This window comes from Trachurus trachurus (assembly GCF_905171665.1).
Source record: "Trachurus trachurus genome assembly, chromosome: 10".
NCBI classification, from domain to species: domain Eukaryota; kingdom Metazoa; phylum Chordata; class Actinopteri; order Carangiformes; family Carangidae; genus Trachurus; species Trachurus trachurus.
Window position 1 is genome coordinate 746,842 of NC_139894.1, and position 14,499 is coordinate 761,340.

The 14,499-nt window shown below is 38.6% G+C and overlaps 1 protein-coding gene across 3 annotated transcripts in view; it reads right to left on the reverse strand.

Moving 5' to 3' along the window:
• Positions 1-701: 701 nt before the first annotated feature.
• sparc (secreted protein, acidic, cysteine-rich (osteonectin)) overlaps positions 702-14,499 on the reverse strand; it is a 30,701-nt gene continuing 16,903 nt past the window's right edge. The window contains exons 3-10 of one of the 3 annotated variants that reach the window (XM_083980431.1): positions 14,371-14,418; positions 11,997-12,105; positions 10,038-10,159; positions 8,703-8,823; positions 5,990-6,123; positions 3,740-3,888; positions 2,662-2,810; positions 702-1,518 (exon numbers count right to left, since the gene is read on the reverse strand). In XM_083980431.1, coding sequence (XP_083836557.1) covers positions 1,490-1,518; positions 2,662-2,810; positions 3,740-3,888; positions 5,990-6,123; positions 8,703-8,823; positions 10,038-10,159; positions 11,997-12,105; positions 14,371-14,418 — 861 coding nt within the window. In that variant the 3' untranslated portion in view covers positions 702-1,489. Of the gene's footprint in view, positions 1,519-2,661; positions 2,811-3,739; positions 3,889-5,989; positions 6,124-8,702; positions 8,824-10,037; positions 10,160-11,996; positions 12,109-14,361; positions 14,419-14,499 lie in introns of all 3 variants that reach the window. The other 2 variants (XM_083980430.1, XM_083980429.1) reach the window with 2 other exon arrangements.

The following is a 14,499-nucleotide window of genomic DNA, read 5'->3' on the forward strand; positions in this document are numbered from 1 at the left end:
TTGGACTTTCATTCTGAAATTTGGGACATCCAGAGTTTACCCAAAGACAAACCTTTTTGCCAAAAACCAGCCCCCAGTGACCTTTCATTTGACCTCGGGGAGGGGGGGGTTGGGAAAGTGTGAAAGGTGGACAGAAATGTCCACACTGCAAAAACTCAAGATCTTACCAAGAATATTTGTCTTATTTCTAGTCAAAACAAATCTCATTCTACTTAAAATAAGACTCATCACATACAAATTAACTTGTTTTTAGACACTTTTTACTTCTTTCAAGCAGATTTTCACTTGAAATAAGTAGAAAAATCTGATAGTGGAGCAAGTTTTTCTTTCTTATTACAAGCACAAAAAAAAACTTACCTTCATTGGCAGATTTTTCTACTTATTTCAAGTGAAAATTAGTTTGAAACAAGTGAAAATGATCTAAAAACAAGTTAATTTTTAGGTAATGAGTCTTATTTTAAGTGGAAAGAGTTTAGTTTTGACTAGAAATGAGACATTTTGACAAGAAATAAGACAAATATTCTTGGATAGATGTAGAGTTTTTACAGTGCAGGGGTAACATAACAGGAGGATTCTGTAAAAATGTGTCGGTATCGGTGAAAACCAGCTTTGGGTTTTTCCTCGGTGTGGGATCGGGATGAGACTCGGTACCAGTCGGACAGATGAAGGCATGCAGAGAGGGGCCACGTCTTTTCATCATAGTCTTTTATTATTTAATGGCAGGTTGTGTTTGTGCTCTCAGTGTCAGTATAGAAACAATGTTAGTTCATTCGTTCGTCAGAGAGCGAGAAAAAACTCTCAGCCTGCGAGATTTTCCCCTCAACGTCCACACAGAAAATTGTATTTACTTGCTCTTTTTTTTTTTTGTTCATTTCTTTTTTTAAATATCAGTACAGGCGTGTGTGTCCGCAACAACAAAAAAAATGAACAACTCTCTTTGTAGTAGCAGTAGTCAACAGGTTTTAGAAAGCAAAAAAATTAATAATAAAAAGTAAAACACACAACGTGACACAGTCGTAGAGGAATGAATGAACCCACCACCACCAGAGAGACTGCAGAGCGCTGTGACCAAGCCAAGCAAAGGGAACATTTATTTAGAAACTTTATTTTGGACTTTTTACACTTTTTTTTTTGTTGAAGTTTCCAATCGACGTCCAAATTTTAAAAAATAACAAAACCCTGAACAATGACGACAACGATTCATTTACATCAGAGGTCTACTTGCACTCGGTTTCTCTTCTTTTTGTTCGGTTTGTTTTAGTGGTATAAGGTAGAAAGGTCTTTATTCAAAACAACATTAACAATTAAACAAAATAAAACATGACTTTGCAATTAGTTAGCACCGTTACTGTGATTTTATTTGTTTCTTTTTTATTTTATTTTTTTGTTTTAACGTAGCGATCGATCAGCAGCTTCGTCCCGTTAGTAGAAACTACGAGTCGTCAGGCGGCGGCGGCTGCTGCTGCTGCTGCTGCTGCTGGTCACCAGCTCAGATGATCAGGTCTTTGTCCACGTCCTCTGTAAACACACACACACACACACACACACACACACACACACACACACACACACACACACACACACACACACACACACACACACACACACGCGTCAGTGCACATACATAGTAAATATATTCTATTTCTAAAAAACCAAACCACGTAAACGCTGCTGCTGCTGCACTGCAAAAACTCAAAATCTTACCAAGAATATTTGTCTCATTTCTAGTCAAAACTAATCTCATTCTACTTAAAATAAGACTCATCACATTAAAAAGCAGCTTGTTTTTAGACACTTTTTACTTCTTTCAAGCAGATTTACACTTGAAATAAGTAGAAAAATCTGATAGTGGAGCAAGTTTTTCTTTCTTATTACAAACAACAACAAAAAAACTTGTTTTCACTGGCAGATTTTTCTACTTATTTCAAGTGAAAATTAGTTTGAAACAAGTGAAAATGATCTAAAAACAAGTTCATTTTTAGGTGATGAGTCTTATTTTAAGTGGAAAGAGATTAGTTTTGACTAGAAATGAGACATTTTGACATATATTCTTGGAAAAGATTTAGAGTTTTTACAGTGTATATAAAATCTGTTGATGTTATTTGATCTTCGACTGTAAAAACCTCCAGAAACAAAAAGTTTCATCCTCTTCGTCGTCTCAGCTTGAAGCGTTATGACTCTGCTGATATGTGTCTGATCAAAGTCTATAGTTTATACACTGTAAAAACTCAACATCTTTCCAAGAATATTTGTCTTATTTCTTGTCAAAATGTCTCATTTCTAGTCAAAACTAATCTCTTTTCACTTAAAATAAGACTCATCACCTAAAAATGAACTTGTTTTTAGATCATTTTCACTTGTTTCAAACTAATTTTCACTTGAAATAAGTAGAAAAATCTGCCAGTGAAAGCAAGTTTTTTGTGTTTGTAATAAGAAAGAAAAACTTGCTCCACTATCAGATTTTTCTACTTATTTCAAGTGAAAATCTGCTTGAAAGAAGTAAAAAGTGTCTAAAACCAAGCTGCTTTTTATGTGATGAGTCTGATTTTAAGTGAAAAGAGATCAGTTTTGACTAGAAATGAGACAAATATTCTTTGGTGAGGTTTAGAGTTTTTGCAGTGTAGGTCGTCATGGTAACGGCGTTTATGGACGGACACTCACGGTCCTTGATGCCGAAGCAGGCGGCCCACTCCTCCAGAGCGATGTACTTGTCGCTGTCGGCGTCGCACTGGTCGAAGAAGCGGGTGGTGCAGTGCTCCATGGGGATGAGAGGGGCGCGCAGCGGGGACAGCTCAGTGTGGGTCAGGTAGCTGCACGCACACACACACACACACACACACACACACACAGACAGAGACACACACACACACACAGAGACAGAGACACACACACACACACAGAGACAGAGACACACACACACACACACACACCGTCAGGTTAAGTTAAGGTAGAAGCTCAGTGGCCAAAATGTCCTCACTTGCTAAAAACGTCCTCAGTCTGTTGGTTAAAAACTCTTTACGGTCCTCACAACGTAGTAAGTACAAGAACACACACACACACACACACATTCTTGTAAATCTATCTTTGTGAGGACACTCGTTGACATTATGTATTCCCTAGTCCCTTACCCTAACCTTAACCATTACTCTAAACCTAATTTAAACCTAATTATAACCTAAAGTCTTAACCCTCAAACAGCCCTTTGAAAAAGTGAGGACCGGCCAAAATGTCCTCGCTCTGTTGGTTAAAAAAACTCTTACCTGTCCTCACAACGTAAGGTAAAGTACAACAACACACACACACACAGTAGGTCGGTTTAACTCAGCACCTGAGGATGAAAGACTATGCACATTATGTAATCTAAATGTAATTGAGGAAGAACTGCATTTTGTGTTTCATTGTCCGTTATATGACGAAGCCAGAACAGGCAGTTTGTGTTTCAGAAAATGCAAAATGTGAAGCCTGAGTTGTTTTGTGCTGATGATGATGATGAGGTGAAGTTGGAATGGTTCTTCAGAAAACAAGTCTTTACTAGAGCTACTTTCATAAAAAGTGAATTATTGATGTGAACTCCATGTGGTTTCTGTTTCTGTTTGGTTTTGTCTGAGCTCTGATGATTTTGTTTGGTGTCTAAATATGATGATAATGTGTCTTGTAACTAAGCCCTGATAGGCTGCTGCACGACACGTAAATACATATAAATTCATTCATTCATTCATTCATTCATTCATTCTCCTACCCGTCGACGGGGTGCTGGTCCAGCTGTCCGAACTGCCAGTGCACGGGGAAGATGTACATGTTGTAGTTCTTCTCAAAGTCGTGGGCCAGCAGGTCCAGAGAGTGTTCACCGGCCTGCAGGCGCTTCTCGTTCTCGTAGATCTTCTTCACCTGAAGACAGCCAACGCACCACACGTCACACACTATACACACACCTTACACTACACACATGACACTACACACAACTGAGGCATCAACACAACAGTGCAGCGCCGCGTTTTGAAATGAAGTTCTTGAATGCAATACCTAATAAACTTGGCTGCATTTTGTAACAAGTTGTTATATAAAGCACCAAATTATTACAAAATAATGCAGATGTTGCACTTTTTTATGAAAAAATTTAATAATTTGGTTCTTTATGTAACAACTTGTTACAAAATGAGGCAAAGTTTATTTCATATTGCATTCAAAATGCGCCGTAAGTATATAATGTGGCGCTACAAGCAGCACAAATTTAAATTTTGGGTTATTTTTCCAGAGTGTAACCCATTTTCAGGGTTATAGAGCTATTAATTTTAACCCAATTCCTGGGTTGTTCAAGTAATTGGGTTATTTTTCAGAGAGGAACCCATTCGTTGGGTTAAGGGTTGGGTAATTCTGTGACTTTGGGTTATTTTTAACCCAACTATTGGGTCGCTTTATATACGACCCAATAGTTGGGTTAAAAATAACCCAATGTTGTAGTTAGCATAACCCAACTCTGGAGTTCAATATTCAACCCAAAAGTTGAACGCAACATGTAATAAACTTTGCCGCATTTTATAACAAGTTGTTATATAAAGCACCAAATTATTACAATATAATGCAGATGTTGCACTTTTTTATGAAAAAATGTAATAATTCGGTTCTTTATGTAACAACTTGTTACAAAATGTGGCAAAGTTTATTTCATATTGCGTTCAAAATGTACCGTAAGTACAGTATATAATGTGGTGCTACAAGCAGCACAAACATTTGATCTGTCTTGACTGTTTTTGCTTCTTTTTATTATTTTCGTCTTTTATCTTATAACTTTGTTTTATTTGATCTGGTTCTTTTTGCTTTTATCTGTTTTCATTCTTTTAATATTTTGTCTCCTTCAGTTGTTAATAGATCCCCATCATCTCACTCTCAGTCTGTCCTCTTTCTGCTGTTCTGTGTTAAACTCTGTTTTTACTGGTGCTGTATAAATAAAGGGATGATCCGTGTTATTATTAATAATAATTATTAACATTCCAGTAGAGTTCAGTTTACTGTGACTCTGAACAGTATCAACACTCACAGAAACATTTCCTCTGTGAAGTGAATAAACTTCATCCTCCACTGTTGATCATTAAAACTGTATATTTAACTTTATATATTTATAATTAACACTTTATAACAGTAACTCTCGGTGTTGGAGACTTTAATGTTTCTTTCCTCTGAGGAACCAGAGCAACAACACGTTACTTCATGCAGCCGGTTGTGTTTTACAGTGAACGCACACTGCAAAAAAATCAAATATCTTACCAAGAATATTTGTCTTATTTCTAGTCAAAATAAATCTAATTCTACTTAAAATAAGACTCGTCACATTAAAAAGCAGCTTGTTTTTAGACACTTTTTACTTCTTTCAAGCAGATTTTCACTTGAAATAAGTAGAAAAATCTGCCAGTGGAGCAAGTTTTTCTTCCTTATTACAAACACAAAAAACTTTCTTTCACTGGCAGATTTTTCTACTTATTTCGAGTGAAAATGTGTTTGAAACAAGTGAAAATGATCTAAAAACAAGTTAATTTTTAGGTGATGAGTCTCATTTTAAGTGGAAAGAGATTAGTTTTGACTAAAATTAAGACATTTTGACATATATTCTTGGAAAAGATTTAGAGTTTTTACAGTGTATATAAAATCTGTTGATGTTATTTGATCTTCGACTGTAAAAACCTCCAGAAACAAAAAGTTTCATCCCTTTCGTCACCTCAGCTTGAAGCGTTATGACTCTGCTGATATGTGTCTATAGTTTATACACTGTAAAAACTCAACATCTTTCCAAGAATATTTGTCTTATTTCTTGTCAATATTAGTTTTTACTAGAAATGAGACATTTTGACAAGAAATAAGACAAATGTTCTTGGAAAGATGTAGAGTTTTTGCAGTGCAGCTCTAGCTGGTGCTGAACGACTATATAAATATAATAACTGATGCCTCGGTATTGATTGATCAGGTTGATTAGCCCCTCCCCCTCCTCTCTCACCCGGAGCTTCTGCTTCTCCGTCAGCAGGTTGTTCTCCACGTCGCGCTCGTACAGAGTCACCAGCACGTTCTTCAGCCAGTCCCTCATACGCAGCGGGAACTCGCTCAGCTCGTTGTCCAGACACGGCTCGATGTCTGTGGACCAGAGGGTTCAGCAATAAAACAACAAGCAATAACCAGTTATCAATAATAATAAAAAATGGTTAGCAAACCGATAAATTAAATCAAAAGAGCCGTGAAGCACTACACTGCAAAAATTCAATATCTTACCAAGAATATTTGTCTCATTTCTAGTCAAAACAAATCTCATTCTACTTAAAATAAGACTCATCACATTAAAAGCAGCTTGTTTTTAGACACTTTTTACTTCTTCCAAGCAGATTTTCACTTGGAATAAGTAGAAAAATCTGATAGTGGAGCAGATTTTTCTACTTATTTCAGGTGAAAATGAGTTTGAAACAAGTGAAAATGATCTAAAAACAAGTTCATTTTTAGGTGATGAGTCTTATTTTAAGTGGAAAGAGATTAGTTTTGACTAGAAATGAGACATTTTGACAAGAAATAAGACAAATATTCTTGGTAAGATTTTGAGTTTTTGCAGTGTAGATTATTGTTTTGTTTGTGTTTGTGTGTCTGTTTTATGTCTTGTTGCTTCTGTTTGGGACCTAATCTCTTTTTTTTTATCTATTTCATCTTGTTCTTTCTCTTCAGTGTTGTCGTCTATGTGCCTTAGTGTCTCTCTCCCATGTTTTTAGTCCATGTGTTGTGTGTTTGTCGTCCTTGTTTTAAATCCATGTGTAGCTAGTTGTCGACCATCACATAGGACCACAATGGAAACAAGCCTTTACAAGGGCTTTATTGTGTTTTTAATCCTTTTGAACACTTGTTGTAATGTTGTTCAATAAAGTTTTCAATCAATCAATCATCATCTGCATCCAAAAGAAGCTTCACATCACATCAACACGGTGTAGAGTTGCAGCTGAACCCGATCTCCATCTGAACCCTGCACACCGACTCACCTCTGGCTGTGTGTGTGTGTGTGTGTGTGTGTGTGTGTGTGTGTGTGTGTGTGTGTGTGTGTGTGTGTGTGTGTGTGTGTGTGTGTGTGTGTGTGTGTGTGTGTGTGTGTGTGTGTGTGTGTGTGTGGACAGCGTGTCAGGACTGGCAGCAGGAAGTGGATGTTTCTCCAGATAAACAGAGAAACAACTAAACAGCAACTTCACATTCCTGCTGCTCTAATGAAGCTGCAGCGTGTTGCTGCTCTACGGTGGCCCTGAGGGGACAACTCACACTCACAACCACACACACCGACACACACACACACACAGACACACAGACACACAACCGTGTTTCTGGGCCTTTAGTCCCATGACTTGTCTCAGCAGCTGCGTTTCCATCTCAGTTTTTTTGCAAAATCAAAGTGATATTTCTGAAATGTCCAAACAGTCCAGTTTCTGTTTTACAGGTGTTTCTATTGAAAGGTGTTTTTATGAATGAGCCGTAACTCTGGTAGATAGATAGATAGATAGATAGATAGATAGATAGATAGATAGATAGATAGATAGATAGATAGATAGATAGATAGATAGATAGATAGATAGATAGATAGATAGATAGATAGATTAAACTCTCGTCCCGCTAGACTTCAGTTAGAGGAAGACGGATGTGAGTGTCTTGTGTTTCCATCTCTCCTTCTGTTTTTAACAGAAGACGAAGGCAGCGCTCGACTGCTCCAAGGCAAAGCCCTTCTGTATTTATATTATATTATATACAGTATATGATGTGTTTAAGGGGTTTCTGTGAGAGCAGCGTTTCCTCTACATTCATTTAGGAGTGGCGGTCCTTAAAAACCCCTAAGAGCTGAACTCTGAATACAACATTTCAGGATGAAATCACCGTAGTTACTTAACTTTACCGGTGGAAAAAAGCAAAAGAAACATTTGTTGTGAGCTGAACCCTCCACTAATTAACCTAATTATCATTATAAATAATAATAATTGTTATTATTATTACAGGCTGTAGCTGTGTGGTGTCACTTTTTCCAGCTTCTCTCCTCAGCAGCTCGTTAGAACATTTAAACTGAAGCTACACAAACAGCACTTTGTATTTTCCACTTCCTTTCATTAACGAGGTTGTTGGCGTCGGACCGGACCGGACTAGACCGGTCTGGACCGGTCTGGACCGGTCTGGACCCGGGTGGAGACAAGGACAGACTCATGACTCAGCAGAGTGTGAGTTTCTACTAACCAGAGCTGAGATGGAGGCTCGTTAAGCTCGTTAAGCTCGTTAAGCTCGTTACACTGCAAAAACTCTACATCTTGAGTAACGGAGCGCCTCGGTCCTGACCGCATCACCGTCGTGCTCAAATGACGTTAAAGCTAACATTTAACGTCTCGGGTAATATTGCTTAAGTGTAGTATAGTGTGTAGTGTCTCACATTTGCAGGGTCCGATGTAGTGTAGTGTAGTAGTTTACTGTGTAGTGTAATGTAGTGTAGTATAGTGTGTAGTGTAGTATAGTGTGTAGTGTAGTAGTCTCACATATGCAGGGTCCGATGTAGTCCAGGTGCAGCTTGTGTCCCTTCTTGGTTTGTGTATAGTGTAGTAGTGTAGTGTAGTGTAGTGTGGTGTAGTGTAGTATAGTGTGGTGTGTAGTGTAGTAGTGTAGTGTAGTAGTGTAGTGTAGCTATAGTGTAGTGTGTATGAGGGTCTTACATTTGCAGGGTCCGATGTAGTCCAGGTGCAGCTTGTGTCCCTTCTTGGTTCCCTCCAGAGCACATTTGGTGGCAAAGAAGTGGCAGGAGGTGTCGAAGGTCTTGTTGTCGGTGCCGCACACCTGACGAGGAGGAGGAGAGAGGAAGACTTATATATGTTCATATTTTAGTTTAGGCCGGTGCATATTCTCATTTGTCCAGGTCATAGTATTTCAAAGGAGGTTAAATCGAAAGCAACTGGACTTAGTTATTTGTCTAGGAAGACGTTTCACCAGTCCAGTTGCTTTCGATTTAACCTCCTTTGAAATACTTTAGTTTAGTTTATGTATTTGTTTCATTCATTGAAGAAAAAGAAAAAAAAACAGTTTTATACAAAAAACAACACAACACCTGAATGAAAAGAAAAGAAGAAAGAAGTGAACTCATGTAGGTTTCCCCTGTTTTCTAAGAAATCCTTTTACAACTTAAATAATGTAGGTATTAAAACAAAAGAAAAGATAAATTAAATCAGAATAGAAGCAGCAGCTGAAGTCTTTCACTCACTCACTGTTGTGTTGTTCTACATTTCTGTTTGTGAAGCAGCAGCAGCAACATTTTTATGTCACAAAGACGTGAAACTCAAATGAATCTAAAGTTTCTGGAGCTAAATATTTAAAATAAGCTCAGTAAGTGGTAGGGTTGCAAAATTCCAGGGGGAATTAACAGGAATATTATGGGAATAAATGGGAATATATGGGAATAAACGGGAATAAATCCGAAATTTACAAAATTGATTGGTGCGGGTGAGTAATATTTTACTCAACATTCATCATGTTTTTGTGGTTCAGTAAAATAATCGATTGTTCATACAAGAATTAAAACTTGATAAAGTTCTACTCACAAATAAAACAGTTGAAATGTTTTTTAATTGTATTATATTACATGGACGTCTGTTTATGACAAAACTAAATATTTACATTTATGTTTGGATATGATACAGTTTGTTTAAATTAATTACCCCCAAGTTCCAGTTAATTCCCATACATTTCCATGATTCGCATTAAATTCCCATATTTGTCTTATTTCTAGTCAAAACAAATCTCATTCTACTTAAAATAAGACTCATCATATAAAAAGCAGCTTGTTTTTAGACACTTTTTACTTGTTTCAAGCAGATTTTCACTTGAAATAAGTGAAAATGATCTAAAAACAAGCTCATTTGTAGGTGATGAGTCTTATAGAGACTAGTTTTGACTAATAAATAAAAATAAATAAAAATAAGACTAATATTCTTGGTAAGATGTAGAGTTTTTGCAGTGCAGGAGGTAAATGAACGCCGCGTTCAGTTCAGACTCACGTGTTCGAACTCTCCCTCGGCGGCGGGGCAGCTGGTCGGGTCCTGGCACACACACATGGGGGTGTTGGTGTCGTCCACCTCGCACACTTTGCCCTTCTTGCAGTGGTGGTTCAGGCAGGGATCTACACACACACACACACACACACACACACACACACACACACACACACACACACACACACACACACACACACACACACACACACACACACACACAGTTACAGATGTTTTCCTTCTCTTTGAGCCAAAACAAAACTCTTTTCTCTCTGAGTCTGAATTCAGCTTCTGTTCAGGTGAAAGGAAACGACTGTTCCCATGGAAACAGCTGACGTCAACACAACAACAACAACAACAACATGACAACATTTCTACCTGAGCAGCAGGAAACATCTGTCACATCTGCACCTGCACTGCAAAAGCTCTACATCTTTCCAAGAATATTTGTCTAATTTCTATTCAAACTAAACTCTTTCCACTTAAAATGAGACTCACCTAAAAATCAACTTGTTTTTAGATCATTTTCACTTGTTTCAAACTAATTTTCACTTGAAATAAGTAGAAAAATCTGCCAGTGAAAGCTTTTTGTTTTTTGTGTTTGTAATAAGAAAGAAAAACTTGCTCCACTATCAGATTTTTCTACTTATTTCAAGTGAAAATCTGCTTGAAAGAAGTAAAAAAGTGTCTAAAAACAAGCTGCTTTTAATGTGATGAGTCTGATTTTAAGAAGAATGAGATTTGTTTTGACTAGAAATAAGACAAATATTCTTGGTAAGATGTTGAGTTTTTCCAGTGCAAACTGTGTTTTTCCTGTTTGTTTAAGTTATTAAACTATTAAAGTGTTAAAGTGAATGTTTCGTGATGTGTTCAGGTGCAGGATTAATGCAGGAAAACAGAGCTCTGTTCTTCTCCAGTGTGTTTCCATTGAGTCATCAACAGAGCTGGTTGTGAACCAGCGGTCTGAGCTGCTTCCTGTCCTGCCTCAACCTGTAATTACACTGCTCTCCTCTGTCATTAGAGGCTGCACCTCCTCACTGCTCCTTAAAGGGGAATTCACGTTTTTTTTGTTTTTTTTTTACATTCTGGACCTTATTTCTATCCTAAAATCCGATCATCTCCTCCCCCAGATAACTTTGGTGTCATTACAAGTGGTTGTGATGAAATGAGCTCCAGCCGAGAGGCGCGTATATCCGTATAATGGAGTCTACAGGGCAGCAGAATGCAGCCTCTAAATAACACATTATCTGCAGAGAAACTCCTTCATTTCACCAAGATTTAGTTGTGATAGGCTAGTGCTATTCCCCTCTGAGTCCGGGGTTAGCTGTTATCAACATCCGGGGTCTGTAGGTTGACCTACTGACCTCTGACCTGGATGATGTCATCTCTGTAGGTTGACCTACAGCCTATCAGAACTGCTCCTTACTGCTCCTCAAAGCTCCTCTCTGCTCCTTAAAGCTCCTTACTGCTCCTCTCTGCTCCTCAAAGCTCCTCTCTGCTCCTTAAAGCTCCTTACTGCTCCTCTCTGCTCCTTAAAGCTCCTTACTGCTCCTCTCTGCTCCTTAAAGCTCCTTACTGCTCCTCTCTGCTCCTTAAAGCTCCTTTCTGCTCCTCTCTGCTCCTTAAAGCTCCTTACTGCTCCTCTCTGCTCCTCAAAGCTCCTTACTGCTCCTCTCTGCTCCTTAAAGCTCCTTACTGCTCCTCTCTGCTCCTTACTGCTCCTCTCTGCTCCTTAAAGCTCCTTACTGCTCCTCTCTGCTCCTCCCTGCTCCTTACTGCTCCTTAAAGCTCCTTACTGCTCCTCTCTGCTACTCTCTGCTCCTTACTGCTCCTCTCTGTTCCTCAAAGCTCCTCAAAGCTCCTTACTGCTCCTCCCTGATCCTCCCTGCTCCTCCTCCCTGCTCCTCGTCTCCAGCCGAGTGTCAGTGAACGCATCGCGGTGTGTTTGTGTGTTAGTGAACTCACTCTCGGTGACTTCGTCCTCCACGATGTCGATGGCCTCGTCGAAGTCTCCCACCTCCACCTGCACCGGGTTGGCCCCCACCTCGGCCCCCACCTCGGCCTCCATCTCCGTCTCCTAGGCAACAACAGGTCAGAGGTCAGAGGTCACTCAGCCTCCGTGGTGCGTTCAGGTTCCTTCGGTTCTGTCCGAGCGTTTTGAGTCTATTTCTATAAAAACCAAACCACGTAAACGCTGCTGCTGCTGTAAAAACTCTACATCTCACCAACAATATTTGTCTTATTTCTAGTCAAAACAAATCTCATTCTATCTAAAATAAGACTCATCACATTAAAAGCAGCTTGTTTTTAGACACTTTTTACTTCTTTCAAGCAGATTTTCACTTGAAATAAGTAGAAAAATCTGATAGTGGAGCAAGTTTTTCTTTCTTATTACAAACACAAAAAACTTTTTCTACTTATTTCAAGTGAAAATTTGTTTGAAACAAGTGAAAATGATCTAAAAACAAGTTCATTTTTAGGTGATGAGTCTTATTTTAAGTGGAAAGAGATTAGTTTTGACTAGAAATAAGACAAATATTCTTGGTAACATGTAGAGTTTTTGCAGTGTGCTTCTGCTTCTGACTCGGACGTCACCGCTAACGACGGCTTCGCCCTGAGCAGCCAGACCATAATAACATCCCCCAACAGCAACAGCAACATACATGTGGTGGCTGTAATGGATTCCTGCTGCAGCAGCTAAATTTACCGGCTGTGGGAACGCCGAGCAGCAGGAAGTCGTTAAAGGGACAATTCACCCAAAATTGAAATTTCCCTCTCATAAGAGTGGACTATTAAGGGCTGGGAGAAGTTTCAGAGTCCTCCGTGGCTTCTCTGAGTTACAGGGGGTCTCGGCGTAGCAGTGCATGTCCATATGACGGTTGCAAATGTCAACTGTCTTCGTAACAAAAAGACACACCAAAAAACATCCAGATACCATAGTGCAAAAACTCAAAATCTTTCCAAGAATATTTGTCTTTTTTCTTGTCAAAATGTCTCATTTCTATTCAAAACTAAACTCTTTTCTCTTAAAATAAGACTCATCACCTAAAAATGAACTTGTTTTTAGACACTTTTTACTTCTTTCAAGCAGATTTTCACTTGAAATAAGTAGAAAAATCTGATAGTGGAGCAAGTTTTTCTTTCTTATTACAAACACACAAAACTTGTTTTCACTGGCAGATTTTTCTACTTATTTCAATTGAAAATTAGTTTGAAACAAGTGAAAAGGATCTAAAAACAAGTTAATTTTTAATGTGATGAGTCTTATTTAAAGAGGAAAGAGATTAGTTTTGACTAGAAATGAGACATTTTGACAAGAAAGAAGACAAATATTCTTGGAAAGATTAAGTTTTTGCAGTGTAAGGACATGCACTGCTACGCCGAGACCCTTAGTCCACATGAGGGGGAGGAGATAATGAGTGAATGAGTTCAATTTTGGGTGAACTATCCCTTTAAAACCTTCTCACAGCAGCGGGACCAGAACCGGAACCGCTGCTGCTGCTGCTTTAACACACAGCTGTAATTATTATTTATTCTAGTTTCTCCATATAAAGCCACAGAGAGAGGACGCAGCAGCAGCTGGACCAGGTTCAAGTCCTGTGGGAAACGAACGGCCCGGTCCAAAGCCTCGGACGACGTGACCGATGGATTTCAGAAGGAATCTGCTGAACGGACCGGATCAAATCCTGGTCTGGGAACGGATTAAAGGTCCAGAAGAACAGCTGGACAGAATTATAGCTACACGTTATCTGTTACTCAAAGACACTTTACACTTTACACTGCAAAAACTCAATATTTGTCTTATTTCTTGTCCAAATGTCTCATTTCTAGTCAAAACTAATCTCTTTCCACTTAAAATAAGACTCATCACCTAAAAATCAACTTGTTTTTAGATCATTTTCACTTGTTTCAAACTAATTTTCACTTGAAATAAGTAGAAAAATCTGCCAGTGAAAGCAAGTTGTTTGTGCTTGTAATAAGAAAGAAAAACTTTTTCTACTTATTTCAAGTGAAAATCTGCTTGAAACAAGTGAAAATGATCTAAAAACAAGTTAATTTTTAGGTGATGAGTCTTATTTTAAGTGGAAAGAGATTAGTTTTGACTAGAAATGAGACATTTTGACAAGAAATAAGACAAATATTCTTGGAAAGATTTTGAGTTTTTGCAGTGTAGCTCTGAGCAGCTCACGGCTCTGCTCCACCGTTCTAAAAACATCTTGCACCGACAATTAATAAAGGTAACGAACCTACTGCTATGACTATAGAGATTATAATGACAATGGGAACAATTTGACTAAATGTTGATGAACTATCCCTTTAAAGTACTGACCTCAACAACATCTGGCTCCTCAGTCACCGGCTCGTCCACGATGAACTCCTCCTCGGTCTGGGGAACGCACACACACACACACACACACACACACACACACACACACACACAAAGACACACAGACACACACACACGCAC